At 34.9% G+C, this 22,386-nt stretch overlaps 1 protein-coding gene across 32 annotated transcripts in view; it reads left to right on the forward strand.

Annotated features, from left to right (window-relative positions):
* LRRC28 (leucine rich repeat containing 28) overlaps positions 1-22,386 on the forward strand; it is a 196,049-nt gene that overhangs the window by 113,372 nt on the left and 60,291 nt on the right. For 18 of the 32 annotated variants that reach the window (XR_014815012.1, XM_084975674.1, XM_084975690.1 and 15 more), the window contains one exon: positions 14,861-15,067. The exons of 3 other annotated variants lie outside the window; for them this stretch is intronic. Coding sequence is in view for 28 of the 29 variants with exons in the window: in XM_084975674.1 (XP_084831800.1) it covers positions 14,861-15,067 (207 nt within the window). In the remaining variant the exon portion in view is untranslated. The remainder of the gene's footprint in view (positions 1-14,860; positions 15,068-22,386) is intronic. 11 more of the 32 variants (XM_084975796.1, XM_084975821.1, XM_084975799.1 and 8 more) reach the window with 1 other exon arrangement.

Below are 22,386 nucleotides of genomic sequence, written 5' to 3' on the forward strand. Positions count from 1 at the left end.
TGGAGCTTCTGTGTACTGTGGACACAGCCAAAAAAAAAAAAAAGAGAGCACTTTAAAGTAAAATTTCTCGGGAGTTCCCGTCACGCCGCAGTGGTTAACGATTCCAACTAGGAACAATGAGGTTGCAATTCCATCCCTGGCCTTGCTCAGTGGGTTAAGGATCTGGCGGTTGCCTTGAGCTGTGGTGTAGGTCACAGACGAGGCTCGGATCTGGTGTTGCTGTGGCTGTGTGGGTACACTAGCAACTACAGCTCCAATTTGACCCCTAGCCTGGGAACTTCCATGTGCCACGGGTGTGGCCCTAAAAAGACAAAAAAAAAAAAAAAAAAGGTAAAATTTCTCATGTTAATGATAATATGGGTTTCTTTGGAAGGGTATTTATTTAGAAATCATAGTTATATTTTGAATTTAATGTGGAATTCTTTTAATTAATGGAAAAAATTTTTGAACTATAGTTCATATGTTGAGCATGGTTTTACCATTGGTTTCTAAGTGTTCCATCAGTGGAAATCAGTCTGTTATCAACCACTTTCTATTTTTAAGGTAATTACTTTTCTTATGGGAATTTCGAGGAAATAAACTAGAAAGGATCAATTTGAAATATATTTACACTAAAAATTATCTGTAAGTTTCTCCCTGTTTTGAGTTTAGAAAGATTAAAGCAATCATTATAACAGTATTCTTTTCAGATAGTGAAATATTAGTTGCTTATAGCTAATTTCTACAAAGTAGTAAAATAAAATAATAAATTTTTCTTCTGGGCTATGATACTTTGGTATTTCTTGAGGAGTGATTATAGTAATTTTTACCAACAGAGGATACCTGGTGGTCTCATTCACATCAATGCCTAAAAATTTCTCTTTACCTTAGTAAAGAGAAAAAAAGCCTACCTTAGAAGAAATTTGTGAAATAGACAATCACTCAAATATAAATAAAATAAAAACTGCATATGTTGTTTCCATAAATCTTACAGAATGAGGAGGTAAAGGATTATTCCAAGTAGTAATCCACATACTGACACAAAGCAATAATAAAGATACAAAGTTTTAGAATAAAGATTTTTAAATTTCTAAAACAATATATCTGAAGAAGAGGCACATGTCATTTCTCTCTGGCAGTAATTATAATTGCCATTTAGCACAAATACTTTTCTTAGGTACTTTTTCTTATCTTCCACAGTATTCTCAGATACTTTGTTAGGTATGATACTTCAAGTGTCATATTTACTATTTGGTTAAATAAATACCTGGTCACTAACTTATTTTGAGGAACATTTCAATAAGAGTCTAGTGCATAATTTAATCATATACAAAGCACCAGGTAAAATGTCAAAACAGTATTATTTTCTTTTCTGAAGCAATGTCTTTAACATTTTAAAATCTCTATTGGAAGTTATTTGGCAAGATTGATACCCAGACATAAAAACTTTAAGTCAAATCAGTTTTTGTTGTACCTCTCAGATGCCATGTGTTTCAGAGCATTTTGTTTTAAAACTCTCAAATAATATTGAATTATCTTTTATAATTAAGAGGACTTCTTAACTGCTAGTTTTATGTTCTTATTTCTTTTAGTACATTGCTTATAATAGATCCATAGTTAATAGAATTTCTTAATGAGCTTTCTGGTATTGTCAATTTTATTATCCATTGCAATTATTTGTTATTAAACATAACCTGCCATACATTCAAAGATATGAATATATAGAAAGCCCCGTGATTGTGGACAGTTTTGTCCTATATTAGAAAACCCAAAGTTGGGGTTCCCACTGTGGTACAATAGGTTAAGAAACAAATTGCAGGGTCTTGAGTCACTGCAGGATTGCAGGTTCTATCCCCAGAGCATTGCAGTGGGTTAAAGGATCTAGCATTGCTAAAGCAGTTGTGGTGTAGGTCACAGCTACAGCTTGGATTCATTCCCTGGCCTGGGAACTTCCATATTCCATGGATGTCAAAAAAATAAATGAATTCACAGAGTCAAATAATTGTTAATTTCTTCAAATTTAATTATCTTAAAGTCCCACTTATTCCAGTAAGACTGGTTTATCTCCTAGACTTTCTAAATCATTCCAAAACCAAGAAGGCATTATTATTACATAAATGCCCCTGAACTGTCATTGAACCTGTGCTATACATACGTTATTCTGAGGGTGCCAATCTTGTTTAAACCTTTAAAAAATTTTTTCTTTTTGACTTGCCTTCAACGTTTGAGGCATGTTGTTTTCAGTAAAATTGGTGATGCCACATCCTTATCCTTTTTAGGGTGGATTTGATTCCTAGTATACGTGAAGTAATTCTATATCAAGATCTTAAGGCCATTCCAAAACTGGAATTCCAAAAGACAGGAAGGAAAACATACTGGATTTGCTTTGCTGGCTGGCAACCTTAAAGGATAATGTTTGAATATCTAACTTCTAAATTCTTGCTAAAATTTCAGGTACATTGTTTTAGTCATCCTTTGTAAGTTGTGTGCATTATATTCATGTCTTTTGTATTGATTATAGCAAATCATACACAAGAGTTTGAAAATGAATTTCATTCTGGGGCTATTTATTTTATGGGCAGCCAGTCTTCTGTCTATAATCTCTCTTATCTCGTAAGATACTGCCATCAGGTTTACAGAAATAATTACAAGGATTGGGAAAAACTTAAATTCTATTTAATATGCAACAAACCTCTATAGTCTTGGATTTCACATTTCCTTTTTAAACTATTTTTTTAATTACTTGACCTAGCATTTGATCCCAGTTGTCAAAAGTAATGTCTAAGAGGTTACATTGTTTGATCATTACAGTTAGCTCAAGGGTATGTTACATCTGGATGCTGTTGTTGGTTCTTCTTCAAAATGGACTGATGCAGTTGAATCTGAGTTGGTTTCAACTTTTTGTTTGACTGAGAAAGGCAGTGTTGTCTATTTTCTGAAAGACATCTTGTAAGAGCACTTTTTTTCTATTAGGCATAATGTACATAATTAGACATATACATAATGAGTTCTTAATTGTTTCTATGTTAAAAACTACGTAAATTAAAAAGATACTTAGGAGTTCCCATCGTGGCACAGTGGAAATGAATCCGACTAGGAACTGGCTTTGCTGTGGCTGTGGCGTAGGCTAGCAGCTACAGCTGCAATTCGACCCCTAGCCTGGGAACCTCCATATGTAGTGGGTGTGGCCCTAAAAAGACAACAAATAAATAAATAACTCAGAATTTCACAGCTGATCGTTTGAACCTATTTATACATACCAGAGTATGTATCTTCCATAGCCCAATCAAGAGAAGGAATGAATATAGAAAGGGATGCTTACTGTAAATAGAATGGGATTTGGCTGGCATTGAAATATTGCCTTTTATTTCTTTGTATGCTCTTCCCTAACCCAGGGTGCTTTGGAGCTCAAATTAGAGCTGTTTTTAGTGGTGCCGGAAAGAGCCAGTGCTTGAAAATATCAAGCCTTGTTATTGACTCTCTGTGGTCACTGACTTGGCATGGAGTGGGTGGCTTCCTTCCCATTCCCATTTAAATTTTAGGTTAGGTCAGTATGCATCAGCCCAGAATGATGATTTAAAGGGGACTTATTGCTTTTTCATTTGAAATTGGCTCTCTAATGTTATTTTTGTGCTTAATCTAAGTATTTACTTTGTGGCAGTAATGAAATCATTTTCAGCTGAAAAGTTAAGGTACTATATATTTAGCATAAAAGTAAACAATGCAAATAACTGTCAAGTTAGGATTATTCTAAATAAAGTATCTAAACTGATGTTTACTTACTGGGAAGTGGTGTGGTGACCTGGAGACAAGCTGGAAAGAGTAGGAGTCTACTGGTATTCCAAAGACTGTGTTGTAACTTTATATCAGTAATTCTACATTAATATCAAGGTGTTATAGCAATAAATATTTTTGAAGGTACCGAGAAACAAATTAATAATAAAATTAATTATAAACAGTTTTATTGAAAAGAAACATAACAGATTGAAAAAAAGACCTCAAAAATGCAAGTAACACATTATTAGAAATTAACTAAGAACTGAGTAAATTATATAAATTTATACTAAGAATAATTGTTCTGATTTATAATGTTCACATAATCAATATATGGAATTTTAATTTACATGTTTAATTTATGTTATATTTAATAGAAATGTTATTTTTAGCTTTTAGAAAGAATTTTTTGAAAATGATTTTTGTTACTGTTTTTAATTTTTATTGAACACAGGAAAAATAACGGGTTTTTTTTTTTTTTTTTTTTTTTTTTTTGCTTCATTTTGGTTTTTAGGACCTCATGTGTGGCCTGTGGTAGTTCCCAGGCTAGAGGCTGAATTGGAGCTACATCTGCCAGCCTGTGCCACAGCCACAGCAACACAGGATCCAAGCCACATCTGTGACCTACACCACAGCTCTCAGCAACGCTGGATCCTTAACCCACTGAGCAAGGCCAGGGATCGAACTCGCATCCTCAACTAGATACTAGTTGGGTCATTACCACTGAGCCACAGCAGGAACTCTGAAAAATGGACCTTTTTGAGTTATGTAACCACAACCACTAAAGAGCTCCAGCACCCCCATGATGCCTTTATGCCCCTATACTAGCCTTCATATACCCCTCCAGGGTCTGAATCCACTATTCTACTTTTTATTTCTGTAGTTTTGCCATTTTCATAATATCGTATAAATAGAACCATACGTAAGTACCCTTTGAGTCTGACTTTTTACTTAGCTTACTGCATTTGAGATTCAGCCATATTGTTCTGGGTATATGTAGTTTATTCCTTTTTTGTTACTGAGTAGTATTTCATTATATGGACATCCTAGAGTTTGTTTATTTATTGGATGAAGGGCATTTTCGTTTTTCAAATCATGTTGGTTATTCTAGGTCCTTGGCATTGCAAATATAAATTTTAAAATCAGCTTGTCAATTTCTACTAAAAGAAGCCTCATGGGATTTTGATAGGGATTGTCTTGAATTGGTAGATCAGTTTGGAGAGCATGCTGTGTTACCAATGTCATCTTCAAGTCCATAAACATGAACTGACTCTCCATTTATTTAGATATTCTTTATCTTCTCTCAGCAACATTTTGTAGCTTTCAGCAGATGGGTTTTGCACTTTGTTAAATATATTCCCAAGTACTTTCTTTTTTGATGATGTTGTGAATGGAATTATTTTCTAAACTTAATTTTTGGATTATTTGGTATATAGAAATATACTTGATATTTAATATATTGTTAAACTTTGTTAAACATATTTATTAGTTCTAATAGTTGTTGTGGATTCCTTAGTATTTTCTAGTAAGGTCATCTGTGAATAAAGAAAGTTTTACTTCTTTTCTAATCTTGATACTTTTTGTTAGTTTATTTGTTTTGCCTTGCTGCCTTTGCTAGAAACTTGAGTAGAAGAATGGACCTTCTTGCCATATTCCTGATCTAAGAGGGAAAGCGTCAGTCATTACTGAATGTGATCTCAGCTCTAGCTATTTTATAGACACCCACTATTGGGTTGAAGAACTTTGTTCCTAGTTTGTTGAAAGTTTTTATCATTAGAGGGTTTTTGGATTTTGTGCATTGCTTTTTCTGATCTATTGAGAAGACCACGTACTTTTTGTCCTTCTATAACTATGTATATTGCATTGAATTTTAAGATGTTAAGCAAATCTTGTATTCCTGGCATAAATCTCATGTTTTCATGGTATATAATCATTCTTATATGTTGCTAGCTTTTGCGTTCTAATATTTTCTTAAGAATTGTTACATTTACGTTTATGATGAATATTGGCCTATAGTCTTCTTTATATTATGATGTTTTTATCTCACTTTAGTATCAAGGTAATACTGGCCTCAGAGAATGAGTAGGAAGTTCCCCCTCCTGTTTTCTAAAAGATTTTGTGGAGAACTGATATTATCTTTTTCTTTAAATATTCAATGAAACTTTACTAGTAAAGCCATTGGCCTGGGCTTTTCTTTGTGGGAAGCTTTTAAATTACTAATTAAATTTTCTAGTTGTGATATATTTACTCAGATTTTTAATGACTTTGTGAATTAAGTTTGGTACTTTGTGTCTTTCTAGGAATATGTTCATTTAATCTAAGTTACTAATTTGTTGGAGTAAATTTATTCATAGCACACCCTCACAATCTTTATAATCTTTTGCATTTCTCTATAGCAATGGTGATATCCCATCTTTTATTCCCAATTTTGATAATTTATGTCTTCACTCTTTTTGTATATGAATGAAGAGATGAATGTGTGTGTATATATATATATATACATGTGTGTATTTAGCTCAGTCTAGCTAAGTTTTGTGAATTCTTGATCTCTATAAAGAACCAAGTTTTATTTAATTTTTTCCTGTTTTCTATTTCATTTATCTCTGCTATAATTTTTATTATTTCTTTTCTTCTCCTTGCCTTGGATTTACTTTATACTACTTTTTTTCATCTTAAGGTAGAAGCTTAGATAAGGAATTTGAGAATTTTCTTTCCTAATATAGATATTTAAAGTTTTAAATTTGCATTATTTACTTCCTACCTATAGCCAATAAATTTTGATGTTATATTATTGTTTTCATTTGGTAAAAACATTTTATAAGTTTCTTCTTGATTTATTTTACTCACAGGTTGTTTAGAAGTATATTAGGGATTTCTCAGATTTCTTTCTGTTACTGACTTCTGTTTAATTCCATTTTGGTCATACTTTATATGATTTCAATCCCAATCCCTTTATATATGAGACTTGTTTTATGGTCTGGGATATGGTCTGTACTGGAGAATATACTATGTGCAGTTGAATATGTATTCTGCTGTAGTGTTCTGCAAATGTCAAATTAGGTCATCTTGGTTGATAGTATAGTTTAAGTCTTCTATGTTCCTGCCTATTTTCTGTCTAGATGTTCTGTCAGTTATTGAGAATGAGGCATTGATGTCTCCATCTATTATTGTTGAAATGTCTACTTTTCCTTTACGTTATGTCAGCTTTTGCATTGTGTAATTTTGGGTTCTGTTTTTAAGTGTGTATAGTTATAAATCTTATGTCTTCCTGAAGCATTGATCACTTCACTGTTAAATAAAATTTTCCTGTTTGTCTCTTGTAATATCTTGTGTCTTAATGTCTTTTTTTTTTTCTGATATGAATATAGCCACTCTATTTTTTCTGGTTATTTTTGCATGCTATATTGTTTCCATCCTTTTACTTTCAGCTGTTTGTACAGTTGAATTTAAAGTGTGTTTCTTATAGACAGTGCATTGTTTTTTATTTAATCTGACATACTTTCATTAGATTGGTTGTTTACTCACATTTAATGTAATTGTTGATATGGTTGTATTTATATCCATCATTTTGCCATTTGTGTTCTACACATCTTATATCTTTGTTAATTGTACCTCCTTTATTGCCTCCTTTTGTGTTAATTAATATTTTTAATGCATGATTTCAGCTCCTCTGTCTGCTTTTTAAACTACGTATTTTTAATGAGCTTATTTGTGTTCTGGGAATTGGGATAAGCATTTAATAAATTACCATTTATTTCTGATTAAAACTAACAATTCTGGTAAATTTTAGAAACTTTATCCAATATTGTCCCACATCTTCTCCTTTCCTTTCTGCTATTACTGTCATATATATTACATGAATACATGTTATGACTCTGTAATATAATTTTACAATTATTGCTTCATATAATCTTGTATCTTTTAAAGAAGTTAAGAAAAGAGAAAATGATGTATTTATAGGGTATTTTCTGTCTACCCGTATTTTTGCCATTTCTGGTACTCTTTCTTTCTGCATCTTTCTGTCTTTCTGTGTCTGTGTCTGGTATCTGTACTGTGATTATCTTTATATTGCATTTATTTTAGGAGGATAGCTTTTGTAAATATAGAATTTCTCATTTATAAAGCTTTTATTTTCTAGCACTTTGAATATGTTATTTTACTGCCTTCTGGCTTCTATTGTTTGTGGTGAGAAGTTAGGCTTTTGCATGTGAGTGTGTGTTTATTTTTCCTGTAAACATGACAAATCATTTTTCTCTTGCTGCTTTTGAGATTTTTCTGGTCTTCCACAGTTTGATTATGATATGTGTAAGTGTGGATCTCTTTGTGTTTATCCTACTTTGTATTTATTTGTCTTCTTGGATCATTAGAATAATATTTTTCATCAAAATTGGTATTTACAGCAACTATTTTTTTCAAATATTTTTTTCTCCCCTTTATCCTTTTTTTTTTTTTAAATGGGAATCCCATCACACAAATATTTGTGCAGTTGTTTTTGTCCTACAGATTTCTAAGGCCTTATTCACTTTCTTCAGTCTTTTTTGCCTGTTTCTATTTGGATAGTTTTTGTTATCTGTTTATCACTGATTGCTTGTCCGCCTATTCAAATCTGCTGTAGAGACTGACTAGTGAATTTTCCTTTTCACTTGTATTTTTCAGCTCCAAAATTTGTTTTCTTCTCTTTATTGAGAATAAGTTTTCTGTTTTTCAAGTCATTGTCATAGTTTCTTCCAGTTCTTTAAACTTGTTCTTCTCGTTCTTTCAACATAATTAGTATAGCTGCTTTTTATTATAGCTGCTGACGCTGTCTTCTAAATCAAACGTCTGCATCCACTTAGAATCAGTTTTTATTTACTCATTTTTTTCGTGAGTATGGGTTATACTTTGCTGTTTTATTGCAAATCTTAGAATTAAAAAAAAAAAAACCTGCATTTTAAATACTGTATTGTAGCAACTCTGAATCCTGATTATTTTTTCCTACATGAAGATTGTTGCTATTGTTGCTATTTATTTGTTTGTTTTTCTTAGTAATTTGCTTGAACTAAAACATGAAATTCATTTCCCCACAGTGTGTGACCGTTGATATCTTTATTTGGTGGGGCTTTATTATTATTATTTTTGTTTTAACTTTTAAACCTTTCTGTGATTTTTGCCCTGTGTCTGTATAACTTAGTGGCTGAACACCTTAAGCCAATAAAGCTTCTGTCCTCTGTCAGTGGATCTGTGTGTATGTGGTTTCAGAAACACATTTAGCATTTAGACAGTTTGCAGGTTTACCCCAGCTATAATTTTCTGTTGGACCCTCTCTTTTCTCTTCTGTGCATGTGAGCAACTTCTCTGTAGAGCTGGGATTGGAAATAGCTTCAGCCCTCTGGGGTCTCTTGAGCCTCTGTGGTGTTTGCTCACCACCTCCTGTCAGCCTCAGATATGTGGAGAGACTATCAAATGTCTCTCTGACTGTTTTATAACCCCATTCCTTCTTGTTAACATTCCTGGCTCATCTGCTTATTCCATTGCTTGCCCTAATCAGAAATACCCCTCAGCCTCTCCCATGTTTGCTTGTGACCAGGATTACTGCTTATGGAGTTCCTGTCGTGGCTCAGCAGTTAACAAACCTGACTAGTATCCATGAGGACGTGGGTTTGATCCCTGGCCTTGCTCAGTTGGGTTAAGGATCTGGCATTGCCCTTAGCTGGGGTGTATGGCATTGCTGTGGCTGTGATGTAGGCTGGCAGCTACAGTTCCATTTGATCCTTAGCCTAAAGAACCTCTAAATGCCGGGGGTGTGGCATTAAAAAAGACCCAAAAAAAGAAAAAAAAAAAAAAGGCAAGATTGCTACTTATAATAGTACTGGATATAGGTTTTGCACCTTTCATTCCACATCAACCCTCTGACTTTTGTTCCAAGTCAGCCTACTCCATCAGTAAAGCTGCAGGTTTTTTGCAGCCTGCCCTGCCATGTTAGAACTATTGTCCTAACCAAGCTAGATGAGGGAATGGGAGCCACCCTAAGGAAGCATGCTACTGATTTCTCTCTTCTTATCTGAAGTACAATAGTTTTTCATGAATAAATTCTTCTCTATTTTTTGAACACTGTTAAGTCAATTTCCAGAGTGTTGAAATGGTTGCTTTTGATAATTTTGTAAAATTTTATATTTGCTTCTTCAGAGAGGATTTGGCATCCTCCTCACTCCATCATACTGAAAGTTACAGCTTTTGTGGGGGGGGGGCATTATTTGCATGGCATAGGTTTTCTGTTATTTTATGTTTAACTTGCCTATACATTTATATGTAAAACAGATTCCTTTTAAATAGAATGTACTAAGGTCTTGTTTTTAAATCCAGTCTGATAATCTCCTTTACTTGGTGTTCTCAAGCAGTTTGCTTTTAATTTATTATTGATCTTTTTAGATTTAAGCCTACGGTTTTGTTTTGTGTGTCTGTAACATCTTTTTGTTTCTTTGTTCCCTCTTTCCTGCCTTTTTTGGTATTAATATATTTTAGAATTCTGTCTTCATTTATTGTATTTTGGGGTTTATTTTTTTAATTTATTTTAGTTACTGCTTTAGGTATTACATTATGCATATCTTTCAAAATCTGCTGTGAACTATTTTCACTTTCCCCCACTGACCTTTGTGTTATTTAAGTTGTAGCTCATGTATTGAAATGCTTTCAGCAATTATATATAACAAAGAACTTAAAGGGAGAAAAGTGATAATTTATTATATTTACCCAGATATAATAACTCTTAAATTTGAAGATATAATAGCTAAAACTTCAAACATTTGGTGAAAGACATGTGTTTACAAATTTTAAAAGCTCATCAGATCCCAGAAAGGATAAATTCAAAGAAAGCCATTTATAGATACATTATAATCAACCTACTAATGACTAAAGATAAAGGACAAATCTTGAAAATGCCCAAAGAAATAATGATTCAAGTAACTGCGGATTTTTCCTTAGACATCATGGAGGCTAGAACACAGTGGAAAAACGTCTTTAAAGCACCAAGAGTAAAGAATGAGCAACACTGAATTCTCTGTCTAATGAAAAGAACCTCTGGAAATTACAATGTTATACAGACATTCCCAGATAAAGGGAAACTGGGAGAATTTGTTTCCTACATAACTACTCTTAAAGAAATAAAAGTTCTTCAGGCTGATGGAAGTGATACAAGCAGGAAACATGGACCTTAGGGAATGAAGGAAAAACAGCAGAGTCCGTAAGAGTATCCTGTTGTCCCCACATCGGCGCAGGTTCCAAACCTGGCCAAATTTCTAGTTTTAGATTTGGCTGATAGTTTTCCAGTTTTTAACTTGAGCCCACACTTTGTACTCTGTTTCTTTATTCCTTCATGATATATTACCACACCAGGTTTATTTCTTTTGTGTTGTTAGAATCTTAAAGTTTCTTTGACTCTTTTGTTTTCTAAAAGTGTGCTTTCACTTAGCTGAGCTTATTAACAGGTGTACTTTTTAATTTTGTTGGAATAAAGATCCATATATAGGTTTATATGGTTATAAAATGGTCATGAAAATTATGTTTAATTCACTCTACCTGAGAACCTATTTAATTTTATTTCTCTCTTTCCAAATACTATCATAGGATGACAAAATTATTAATTTTCCAACTGTATTATATGTAGTATTCTACTCAGTATTGGAATAATAATTAGCTCAGGGTTTTTTTTTTTCTAACAAATGAAAAGGCCTATATATTAAGCTACTTAGAAAAGATACCCTTTTGTTACATTTGTTCATTAAATAGATGCAGTCCTGCATGTTTCAGATTTAATTAAGTGTTTTTTTATTCATCACGTACAGGAAATAAGAAGTGTCAGCTCCTCTTTCCTCTTCCCATCTTTAGTACTTTGTTCTTTGGTACTAACAAGCCTACGTTCTCCTTTTCTTTGTCAAAGTATTACTAATTTTTTTAAATGATTTTTATTTTTTCCATTATAGCTGCTATTAATTTTAATATCTGAAAATATGTGCATGTCTGTCAAAGCATAGTGTGAATGTTGATCTCTTAAAAAGTAAATTACCAAATCATAGAAAATTTAAATTCGTAATAACATATTATTTTCCCATTTCATAGTACAGTTAGGCAATACTCAGTTAAAATGGATGATAATAGGCCTTAGTGATTTTTGCAATCATAGCAAAACATTTTTTACAAATTTAATCATTTCTGAAATAATGATGAAAATAACTTATTTTGCTTACCTACTCCCATGTGGCTTTTTAATGGATTTTCCAAATTCCTTTAAATAAGCTTATAAGTAGCTTATAGATACTACAGTTCACAAGTATTGATAAAATTTAAACTTTTTCTTTTAGCAATGGCATCACCATACTTATAAACTTTAAAATTATCTGTTTTTTTTCCAGTTTCACCATTTTTCATTTCCATTCAAGCATTTTTTACAATGTCTATGTGATTTGTCTTCAAACTCTGTTACACTGCCTCTATTCTTGTCAAATGTCTACTTGTTTTCCCAGTCTATTGTCTTTTTCTTTTTATTGCTTTTGGCATATTTACCTTCTAATATTTCCAAGAGTCCTTTTATCCTTTGAGAATCTTTGAGAAGTATTATATTCTCAAGTCCAAATTTCTCTACCCAGTATTCATTATCATGCATGTCTCCATCAAGCCCTCTGTATTGAACTTATTTCCTGACTTTTTTCCATTGGTAACTTTGGTACTTGTTGGGTCTCAAGTAGTCCACTGTGCATGTTGTGTTTATTTTTTCACTTACATGCCTTTCCTCATGCTTTCAACCCCAATCCCATGCCTGGCTTGAAATGCTATATCCATCTTCCTTTTGACCTATCTGAATTCTTATCTCTTGCAGTACATTTTGGAAAAACGTCTCCATCTCTTCATCTAACTCTTCTTTTTCCAAGCTCCTGTCACAAAATGTCTCTTACATGTAATGTGATTCTTTTGGCAGAGACCTTGTCTCATTCTTCTCTCAGTACCTGGCCCATGGTCTGTAAGCTGATTGGTTGCACTTCTGTCCCATTTCACTCCCATAATAACTTTATAAAGTGAAGTCATGAAGATTTCTTGTTTCTTCTTGTTTTCATTAATTCTAAAAGGTGATAATTCTTCTCTCACCTCCCTAACCCCCTTATACTGCAGATTAGGAGGGTTTTTGTTTGTTTGTTTGTTTTTGTCTGAAATAGATAGGCAGGCAAACTTAGGTAGATGGAATACTGTGCTGATAGAGTCAGGAGTGAAATTGGCTCCCATGTGCATCAGTTAGGTGCAGACAGTACAAGACTCCCGTTCAGAGTCACAGACTGTCCACTGAATCCTATCTACTGTCTTCAAATGTGTGTTTGTGCAGTATTGGGGAGATTAAAAAGTAGAGCATGAACTCCCTGGCACATTAAATTTCTTCCTAGAAATTAAATGTGTTTTTGCGCTTGTGTTACTTTTATTAAAAATGCTCCTGTTAAGAGTAAATAAGAATAGGAGTTCCCATAGTGGCTCAGCAGAAACGAATCTGATTAGTATCCATGGGATGCAGGTTTGATCCCTGGCCTCCCTCAGTGAGTTAAGGATACGGTGTTGCTGTGAGCTGTGGTGTAGATCACAGACCTGCTTCAGATCTGACATTCCTGTGGCTGTGGTGTAGGCCAGCAGCTATAGCTCTGATTTGACCCCTAGTCTGGGAACAAAAGAGACCAAAAAAAAAAAAAAGAAAGAAAGATTAAGTAGCAGTAAGTAGTAAAGACTGGAAAAATTTTTCTGTCAGTGTTGGGATATTAAATGTTTTTAGGCTTTTAAGGTCACATATTGTCTCCATCATATATATATACAGTCATTATTGTTGTTGGGTTTTCCACCCTTTTAAAATAGAAAAACCAATCTGAGTTTGTAGACAGTACAAAAGTGGACCAGATTTTGCTTGTGAGCTATAATTTATAGTTTGGCAAGCCATTTGCCACTAAGAAAAGCTAATATGTGTAATTGGACATCCAAGAGGACAGAAAATTTTCTCTCCAGTAGAGAGGACATTGCTCATACTAATCCAAGTCTGAACAAACTGGAATGTACCCAGTGGGGTGTGATTGAGTGGCAGGAGCATGAGAAACCTTCACCTGAGAGGAATGGCTTGTGGAACACAGTCAGGTTAGAGAAGGCTGAGAGGTGGCCTCAGTGGTCTTCTGCATGGAAGTGATATGATAGAAGCCGACTTGTCAGGTGCAGTGTGCTGTGCTGGACTGAGTGCTGTCCTTCCCCTGGAAATTGGTTAGGACAACTCCCTCTGCTCAGAATGCTTTGTGGTAATTTTCCCTGCAGAGTACAGAGTGCCTTATGAGGAACTTCCCTACCTTGGCAGTTTGTGTATGACAGGAACATAATTATACTCACCATCAAATACATATATACTTAAAATACAGACACTAATAATGAGGGAATATTGGAGTAAGTGGAAGGATTTCATTTGGGTAGAATGAAGGTAAATCTTCATAGGATATGTACATCTTTCAGTGGGTTTTTAAAAAGGAACCACATGCCTGGATATGTGGTTTAATATCTAAGAATATTACCTTACAATAGGTTCATTTTATTTTTATAATCTTTACCATGGTGAAAATTTCAAAAGACATCCTAATTCTTAGTTCAGAAACTTTCTGCTTAGTTCACATTGACAAGGTACACTTACTGGGTTACCATAATTTATATTTTTTAGTCCCCTACTGTTCTACTTAGATGGTAAAACCACAAAGGTAGCAAAAACCAGGTCCTGTGACATGGCTGTAATTGTTCTTTTTCACCTTTGCAACAGCTTTTGATTCATCAAGAGGCAGAAGCCATAGTAAGACACTTCTGGCTCAGATTCACCACTTCATGTTTCTCCTTCTCAATGCTGGGCACTTTTTTCTTTTTAAAAAAATTCTGGTGTGCTAATTTAAAGATACCTATGGATTATTTGCATACCAGACCTAAATCGTAAACTTCCACATTCATTTCTATGGAAATAGTTGCAGCTACTAATTTTATTTGGTTGAACTGTTACAGTATTGATTCATTTTATTTATTGAATTAATTCATTTAATCAGGATGCAATTTATCTTAATTTTGATTTTGGTTGTAGAGGTTGGCGATTTGAAGGAGCTGCAGACACTAGACATTTCTACCAATCGTTTGCTAGCTTTACCCGAGAGGCTTCACCTGTGCCTTTCTCTGCAGTACCTCACTGTGGACCGAAATCGTCTATGGTGTGTTCCGCGCCATCTCTGCCAGCTGCCCAGCCTCAATGAGCTCTCCATGGCTGGAAACCGTCTTGCATTTTTGCCACTTGGTAAGTGATTCTGTTTATATGGTAAAGCAAAACAGCTAAAGAACAAGACGGAAAGCCTTTGTTTCCTTGACTAGGAAAGATTAGTTAGTTTCCGTCATTCTGTTTATCTTGAAGATTCTTTTCCAAATCCATTTTTGCTGTGAATAAAGCATCATTCCTAATTAACAAATGAAGTTTATTTTAGTAAGGAATTTCATATTTTAAAAACAAAATCTGTGCTAAAAGTTTGTTTAGAGACTGTATATATGAGATATGAGATAGTTTACTCAGAGAAAGGGATTTAAAATATATATGTATATATTGTATATAATACATATTATATATTACATATTTATAATTGACAGTGAATATTGAGCAATATGAAAGGATAGCTACTATACAAATGTATCTGCTTAGATGTTGATTTCTATGAAGAAACATTTTTTTTTGTCTTTTTAGACTACAGCCATGGCATATGGAAGTTCCCATGCTAAGGGTCAAATTGGAGCTGTAGCCACCAGCCTACACCACAGCCACAGCAGTGCAGGATCTGAGCCATGTGTGCCACCTACACCACAGCTCACGGCAATGCTGGATCCTTAACCCACTGAGCAAAGCCAGAGATCAAACCTGCGTCCTCATGGATACTAGTCAGATTCATTTTTGCTGAGCCATGACGGGAACTCCTAAAGAAACTTTTTATTGGATGCCGTAATGATTATTAGTATTATCAGATAACCAGACTAGGAAATGTTAGACTTTAAAATAGGCTGAACTTCCTGCTGAGCTGGAAATGTCACCCAGGCTAATAAATATCATATCATGCACTATAAATTTCTGTAGCTGGCCCATTTTGATATATATGTTAAAGAACATAGGCCTTTCATAAAATAAACATTTATTTTAATTAAGAATTAAATTATTTTGTTAACTTGCAAGAACTGAAACTGCCATTTTTAAAAAAATTAAAACTTGAAGCCTCATAGAACCTTGACTTTCAGAATAAGCACCATATGATTTTGTTCATAAAAGTGTTTTTATAAAGAATTTTTAAATGCTTTATCTCTGAGAAAAATGAAGTTAATAATTTACTAGTCCCTAAAAGGAAATATTTTCCAACATAATACTGTGCACATATTCTTTTCAGTTAAAAAACTCTTCCACGTAGTTCTGTTGTAGCGCAATGGAAATGAATCCAACTAGTGTCCATGAGGATGCAAGTTCAATCTCTGGCCTTGCTAGTGGGCTAAGGATCCAGCATTACCATGAGCTTTGGTGTAGGTCATAGATGTGGCTCAGGTCCTGCGTTGCTGTGCTCAAAACTGGTTAAGGCAGTGGGCATCTCTCCTTCAGCACTCAGCTTTCAGTGGTGAGGAGAGACTTACAGGTTAGTTTCTATCTCCAAGTTTCTTGTCACCCCTGAAGCCTTGCCTCTGTGTTAGAAGTTCTCCTTTGTGAACGTGTTTAATGTATTATCAAGGAACATGAAAGGCAGGAGGGAGTCTGCACTGGGCTCTGAGCAGGGTCTCTCACAACATTCAAGGTAACCACAGCCATCAAGCCTGGAGCTGTGGACAGCCCAGGATATGGAATCAGCTTCCACATTATTACCCTGAGTACCAGCTCAGCTCACAAGACTCACAGCCCTGGCAGGACACAGGCCTGTGGGTGGGTTTTACTTTAAAAAGACATTCTTTAAAAAGATCATCCAGTGAGAAAGAACCAGGCTGCCTAAAGCAGTGCTCTGCCCTGGTCTCAGACTGGGTTCTTTGAGAACAGCAGGAGTGAAGGACCAGAGAGCAAGGATAACTACTGGTGGCTTTTCTACATTGTTGTATCGATCTTTGTTTTGGTTTTGTTTGTTTGTTTTAAAAAGAAAGGATGAGACAACCAGAGAGCTGCAGTGTCAGGTTGCCTGAAGAGGGCTTTAGGAGATCAGAGACATCATAATTGGTGAAGATGAAGTAATTGAAGCTGGCAGAAATACCAGCCATCTCAGTCTCTTCTTGGTTTTTGATTTTTGATATCACCGAAGATGGATTTGGAAAGGGAATTTAACTAAGTCTTTAAGTCCATAGCTGTCCTTCCATAGAGTTTGTTTACTTGAAACCTTTCCTTGAACATCTTTCTGATGAACCAAAGCCGTCTAATGCTAAGAACTATGTGGGTCGGAGTCAAATGAAGCATGTAACTGCTAGCCCTGCCTTTGCTCAGAGAACTGACCTGTCTTGGAAACTGAGCAGATAGGGATGCCTCTTTACAGTGGCTAGGAAATACCATGTGTATACACATGCACACACAACTGAAGTCTTCAAATGAAAGGTGCCTATATTTAACCATGATTCTACGAGTATAATGTAGGAGATTGAAAGTTTATGAAATGAATGCTTTAATATCTCTGCCTGTGATTGGAGGCAGGAATATTATTTTGGGGAGCTACTTACTGAATACATTTCTTGCCAAAGAAGTTTGACTTAGAAGAAAAGCAGTTTTTATGGGGCTTCTTAAAGGAATGTCAGATTACAGCCTCTTTAAAAAGCAACTGTAGAAGCTATAGTAAGGATGACATAAGTCACATATTATACTAAGTCATTAACACTCTTGAAATATATTCTTTTTAAGATGAGAAGTTGTATCAGGAAGAGAGGATGCTCCTATTATAACTATACCATGTCATTTGAGTGACAGATTAGTCTACTCAGAGAACCTTTGTTTGCACTGTTGACTGACAGTGAACAGGGGAAATTAATTACTTGAACCTTTTGCTATGATATTCAGTAGAGGCCTTGAAACATGAATATTTGTTGTTGATTCAGTATAGCTTTATTACTAAATACCTCATAAACTTGTGACTTACTATTGGGCTTCTGAAAATTTAGAAAAACACAAAGAAAAGGGTTTTTCCACTTAAGTCTTTTTCACTAGGTGTGCTGGTTTCTCTTGCATAATTAATAAGCCATTATTCAGTAATATTTACAGCTTATTTACTGTTGAATAAGAGATATTAGTACTGGGAGGTTGCCCAGGTACAAGTTGGCCTTCTTTATTTAGCCCCCAAGAAGTGCTATATCAGCTATACTCAGAGTGAGTAACTTCTGTAGCTTAAGAAAACAGAAGTTGCATCCATGCTAGCAGGTGGAGGTTTTGAATGTTAATTTAGAAAGTAGTGAATGAATTCTTAACCAAAAGCATTTGGCAAATGACATTGAGATTTACAGAATAACCTGGTGTGCAAACTACTGTGTAGTAAACCTAAAAATTAGTAAGAAAATAGCTTACTGCTAGTGGAAAATTATTTGTTTCTGAATCAGTCCCGATATTGTTGTACCTTGGACATTCTAGTAGTGAAGAGTTTATCTTCTCAAGCAGAGTTATTCTGTGTGCCAAGGACTTGTGCATAAGTGAAATGACAGCTTCTTTATTGCCGTGGCCTATAAGATGTAACTTTGTTAAGGGTAACAAAACTGGCATTTTTATCATATAACAGGAGGTCACTCCAGCTTTTTGTAGTAGCTTTAATCATTTTTCCTTTGCAGGGATTAGATACCTTGTATGGGGGGGTGAAGTTTATGCAGTTTTAGAAACCAGATTTTAGGCATTTTCAAAACCCATTCTGAAATCCCTTCTCTTGTTGCAAATGGCATATAAAAGTCACAAATCTTTAGCTGCACTTGTTTTTTGTACTGCTTCTTGACCCTGATTTCTCTGTATCTGCTTAGAAAGTCAGGAAAAGAATTACTATTTACTGGTTTTGAGGAAATATTTAACTCCACACAGTGAAGTTATTTGAACTCAACTCCAGTATGGAAACCAGATGGAAACCAGTTAGTAATTCCTTAATCTCAGTCTTAGAGATGAATGTAAACTGTACTTTATGGAAGCGTGGAATGTATTTGATCTGCAGTTTGGAGAAGTACTGCCTTGAGGTCATTGTTTAATGGGGATAATTTGCAAGGTTTGTAGCCTTAAATACATTTCAGTGCTAAAAAGTTTCTTCTAGTTCAGACCAGAAGTCCCAGAGTTAGAATCAGTCCTGTGAGTGGAATTTATTTTAACTGCTTTCCAAGGAGGCACCCCAGATATGCCACGAAAATTGCGTTCTGTAGGGAATGTTCGACAGGTCTCTAATCAAAGGCAGTAGTGAAAAAGGAGAGAAAAAAAAAAGCCTTGAAAACAAGGTTCAAAAACTAGTAGTGAGAAGAAATGTTAAAGTATTATTCTGTTAAATAACGTTTAGATAGACCCTCCTTCAGAAACAAAGTTATAACTCTGGAATGTGTATTTTTTCCAGAAAATGGATATTCAGTACTCCTTTTTTAGCTTTTTTTTGGCTAGTACTTATAGCAAAAATTTTTCATCCTGGTGCTGCTTTCTTATCTGACTTTTTTTCCCCACTGTCATAATGATCACCTCTGCTTTCTTTATTTTTACTCTTGCCTTAAGATTTTCTTAGGGTATTAACAGAAGTATTTAATATGGATGCATTAACAGGATTATTTAATATGGCTTCTGTATTATGGGTGGGCAGACATTGACTTTACTATGCTAATGTTTAAAGAGAAAATTTCACTTAGGGAGATCCCATTGTGGCTCAGTGGGTTAAGAATCCAACTAGCATCCATGAGGATGTGGGTTCACTCTCTGGCCTCGCTCAGTGGATTAAGGATCTGGTATTGCCACAAACTGTGGCGTGGGTTGGGGATGCAGCTCAGATCCTGTGTTGTTGTAGCATTCAGCCCCTAGACTGGGAACTTCCTTATGCTGCAAATATGGCCCTATTGATGCAGGTTGGATCCCTGGCCTCACCCAGTGAGTTAAGGATCTGGCATTGCTGTGAGCTGTGGTGTAGGTCAGAGACACGGCTGGGATCCCATGTTACTGTGGCTGTGGTGTAGGCTGGCAGCTGAGGCTCCATTTGGACCCCTAGCTTTGGAGCTTCCACATCATGTAGCCCTTTAAAAAAAGCAAAAAAAAAAAAAAAAAAAAAAAAGACCAAATAAAACCAGAAAAATTCGCCTAGAGTAGGTAAGCTTTAAATGGACAAGTGTGTATTTTTCTCTAAGGATTTTGGGGTAGGGAGTGATTAATATGAAAAAATGAACCATGTGTTACTCAATTATCAATTAAAAAAAGAACTACTGCTCATTCTTTAAAAAGGTACAGATGTGAGACACAGAAAAATAAGTAGTGTGAAGGCTAGATAAGTAGAATCTTTGCCAGTTTTCATTAATTTGGTTTTTAAAATAATGCTAAGAGTTTCCATTATAAGGAAAGTCTGAAAGATGTCTGCTGACTTTAATGTTGAGAATCTGGAGTTTCAGTCATAGTTTTCAATAAAGTTCTTAAATTTGGGGGGAAGGAGAACAAGTCCAAGTCCAGCTGAGCAAGAGTTGAAGACAAAATGAAGAGTAAAAACGTCTTGCCCTCCACCACTGGCTGCCCTGCATTGGAGGAGGTGCTGCTGTAATTCCCAAGTTCCTTCTCTAGGCTCTTCTCTGAAGAAATTATTGGTATTTCTTGAAACTGCCGCCCTAAACCTGTAAGTCAGAACTACTCTACCAGTTATCTGATCTTTCACCAGAAGCAAAGGGATATTTTGTTCATCATTTGTCCCCATGGCAGTGTCTCCTGACATCACATCTGGATACTGGGGCACACCCGTCCTCATGTACCCACTGTGCCCATGTCTGCTGGGTGATGGGGGTGCCCTGCTCATATGGCAGTGATCTGCTAGGGGAGGCTGCCTAACAAACATTGCAGTCAAGTGCAGGCATGCTTTAAATTCTAGCTCTAGGGCATTCCATTGTAGCTCAGTGAGTTAAGGATCCAGGGTTTCCCCCAAGCTGTGTTGTAGATCATAGATGTAGCTCAGATCTGGTGTTGCTGTGGCTGTGGCATAGACTTCAGCTGCAGCTGTCATTCAACCCCTAGCCTGGGAACTTCCTTATGCCACAGGTGTGGCCATGGAAAAGATAAATACATACATACATACATTTTAGCTCTACATGTAATAGCTATGTGATCTTGGGCTTAGAAAGTCTATTTTTCTCAGCAACTGGTTAAGATTCTTCATAGCACTGTTATGAGAACTAAATAAGATCTATTTAAAATATTTCTATCACTCGTAAGTATTATAGAAGCACGTAATAAATATACACTGCTTTTATTGTCTCACTAGACTGTAAGAAAGTGTTGGAATAGGGTATGTCTTTACTTTTATACCCTAAGCATCTATCCCAGTAATGATTTCTTTGTTATTTGACTATGCAACACAAATAGAGATGCTGATGTTTGAGTATTTAAACCAGCTGCAGAGGAAGCCCTCGGTCATTCAAGTTCATTAAAATCAATTTATTTTAAGTTAACAGTTGTTGGTCTACTGTGTGTAAAGTATCTCATTAAATCATAATTCACTGTGAAATTTTATTTGATAAAAGTTGAATAGATCAGAAAGAATGTGATTATGTAAAAAATTTAATGAAGTATGTATGTGTATTTAGAGAAACTAGCATTTTAAAAAATTCATTTTTCTGAAAAAGCAGTTGAAAAGTTTTCATTGTAAAATATATCATGTAGATGACTTAATCAGTTTTCAAGATAATTTTGGAATAGATTGTAAATTACTCTGAATTCATTATGAAGAAATTCAGATTTTATAATAACTTAAAATGTGATTACAACTAATAATATATTGGTCTATTGAACCATGAAAACTGATATAACATTGATAGAGCATTATAAACAACCTATTTTTATCTATAGCTTTCATGCTGTGGTTTCTATTGCCCCATCATTTAGCTGAAGAGAATACATCACTCACCTTTTGATAAAATAAGTGAGTTTCATGCTGGTCATTGTGCAGTGAGCAGATCCCATTTGGTCTGGCCGTGCTGTCATTCTCTGCTTGCTTTCACAGTATGGTTAGAAGAGCAGTATCCTAGACACACAGGGGCTTTTTGTTCCATCTTCAGCCCTGCGGTCCTCATATGCCAGGTCCTTGAAGTTTAAAAAAAAAGAATTGGAGTTTGTGCAGGACTGCTAGCTTTTGCTAATTTTTAAGTAACAATACTTTGATCTGAGAGTCTGGAAGAAAAAGGGAAGCATTTTAGACATAGTACAGCACTTTTAAAAGCCACATAAAAAAGGTCTTTGTTGCTTTAGCATCTATGCATATGGATAACTTCCTTGCTTTATGAAGTTCAAGTGCTGTGCAGTTTTTGCACAGGAACTTTAAAAATCTTACTTCATGATACATTTATTGAAAAGTATTGATACATTAAAATAAATAGAAGGACGAAAACAAACTAGCTCATTAGGTAGATGAATGGTCTCTTCCAAAG

The sequence above is a fragment of the Sus scrofa genome, chromosome 1 (genome assembly GCF_054392235.1).
Source record: "Sus scrofa isolate SSC_HxYL_T2T_F1_AM1 chromosome 1, Sscrofa_HxYL_maternal_Yorkshire_Landrace_v2.0, whole genome shotgun sequence".
In the NCBI taxonomy this organism is placed as follows: domain Eukaryota; kingdom Metazoa; phylum Chordata; class Mammalia; order Artiodactyla; family Suidae; genus Sus; species Sus scrofa.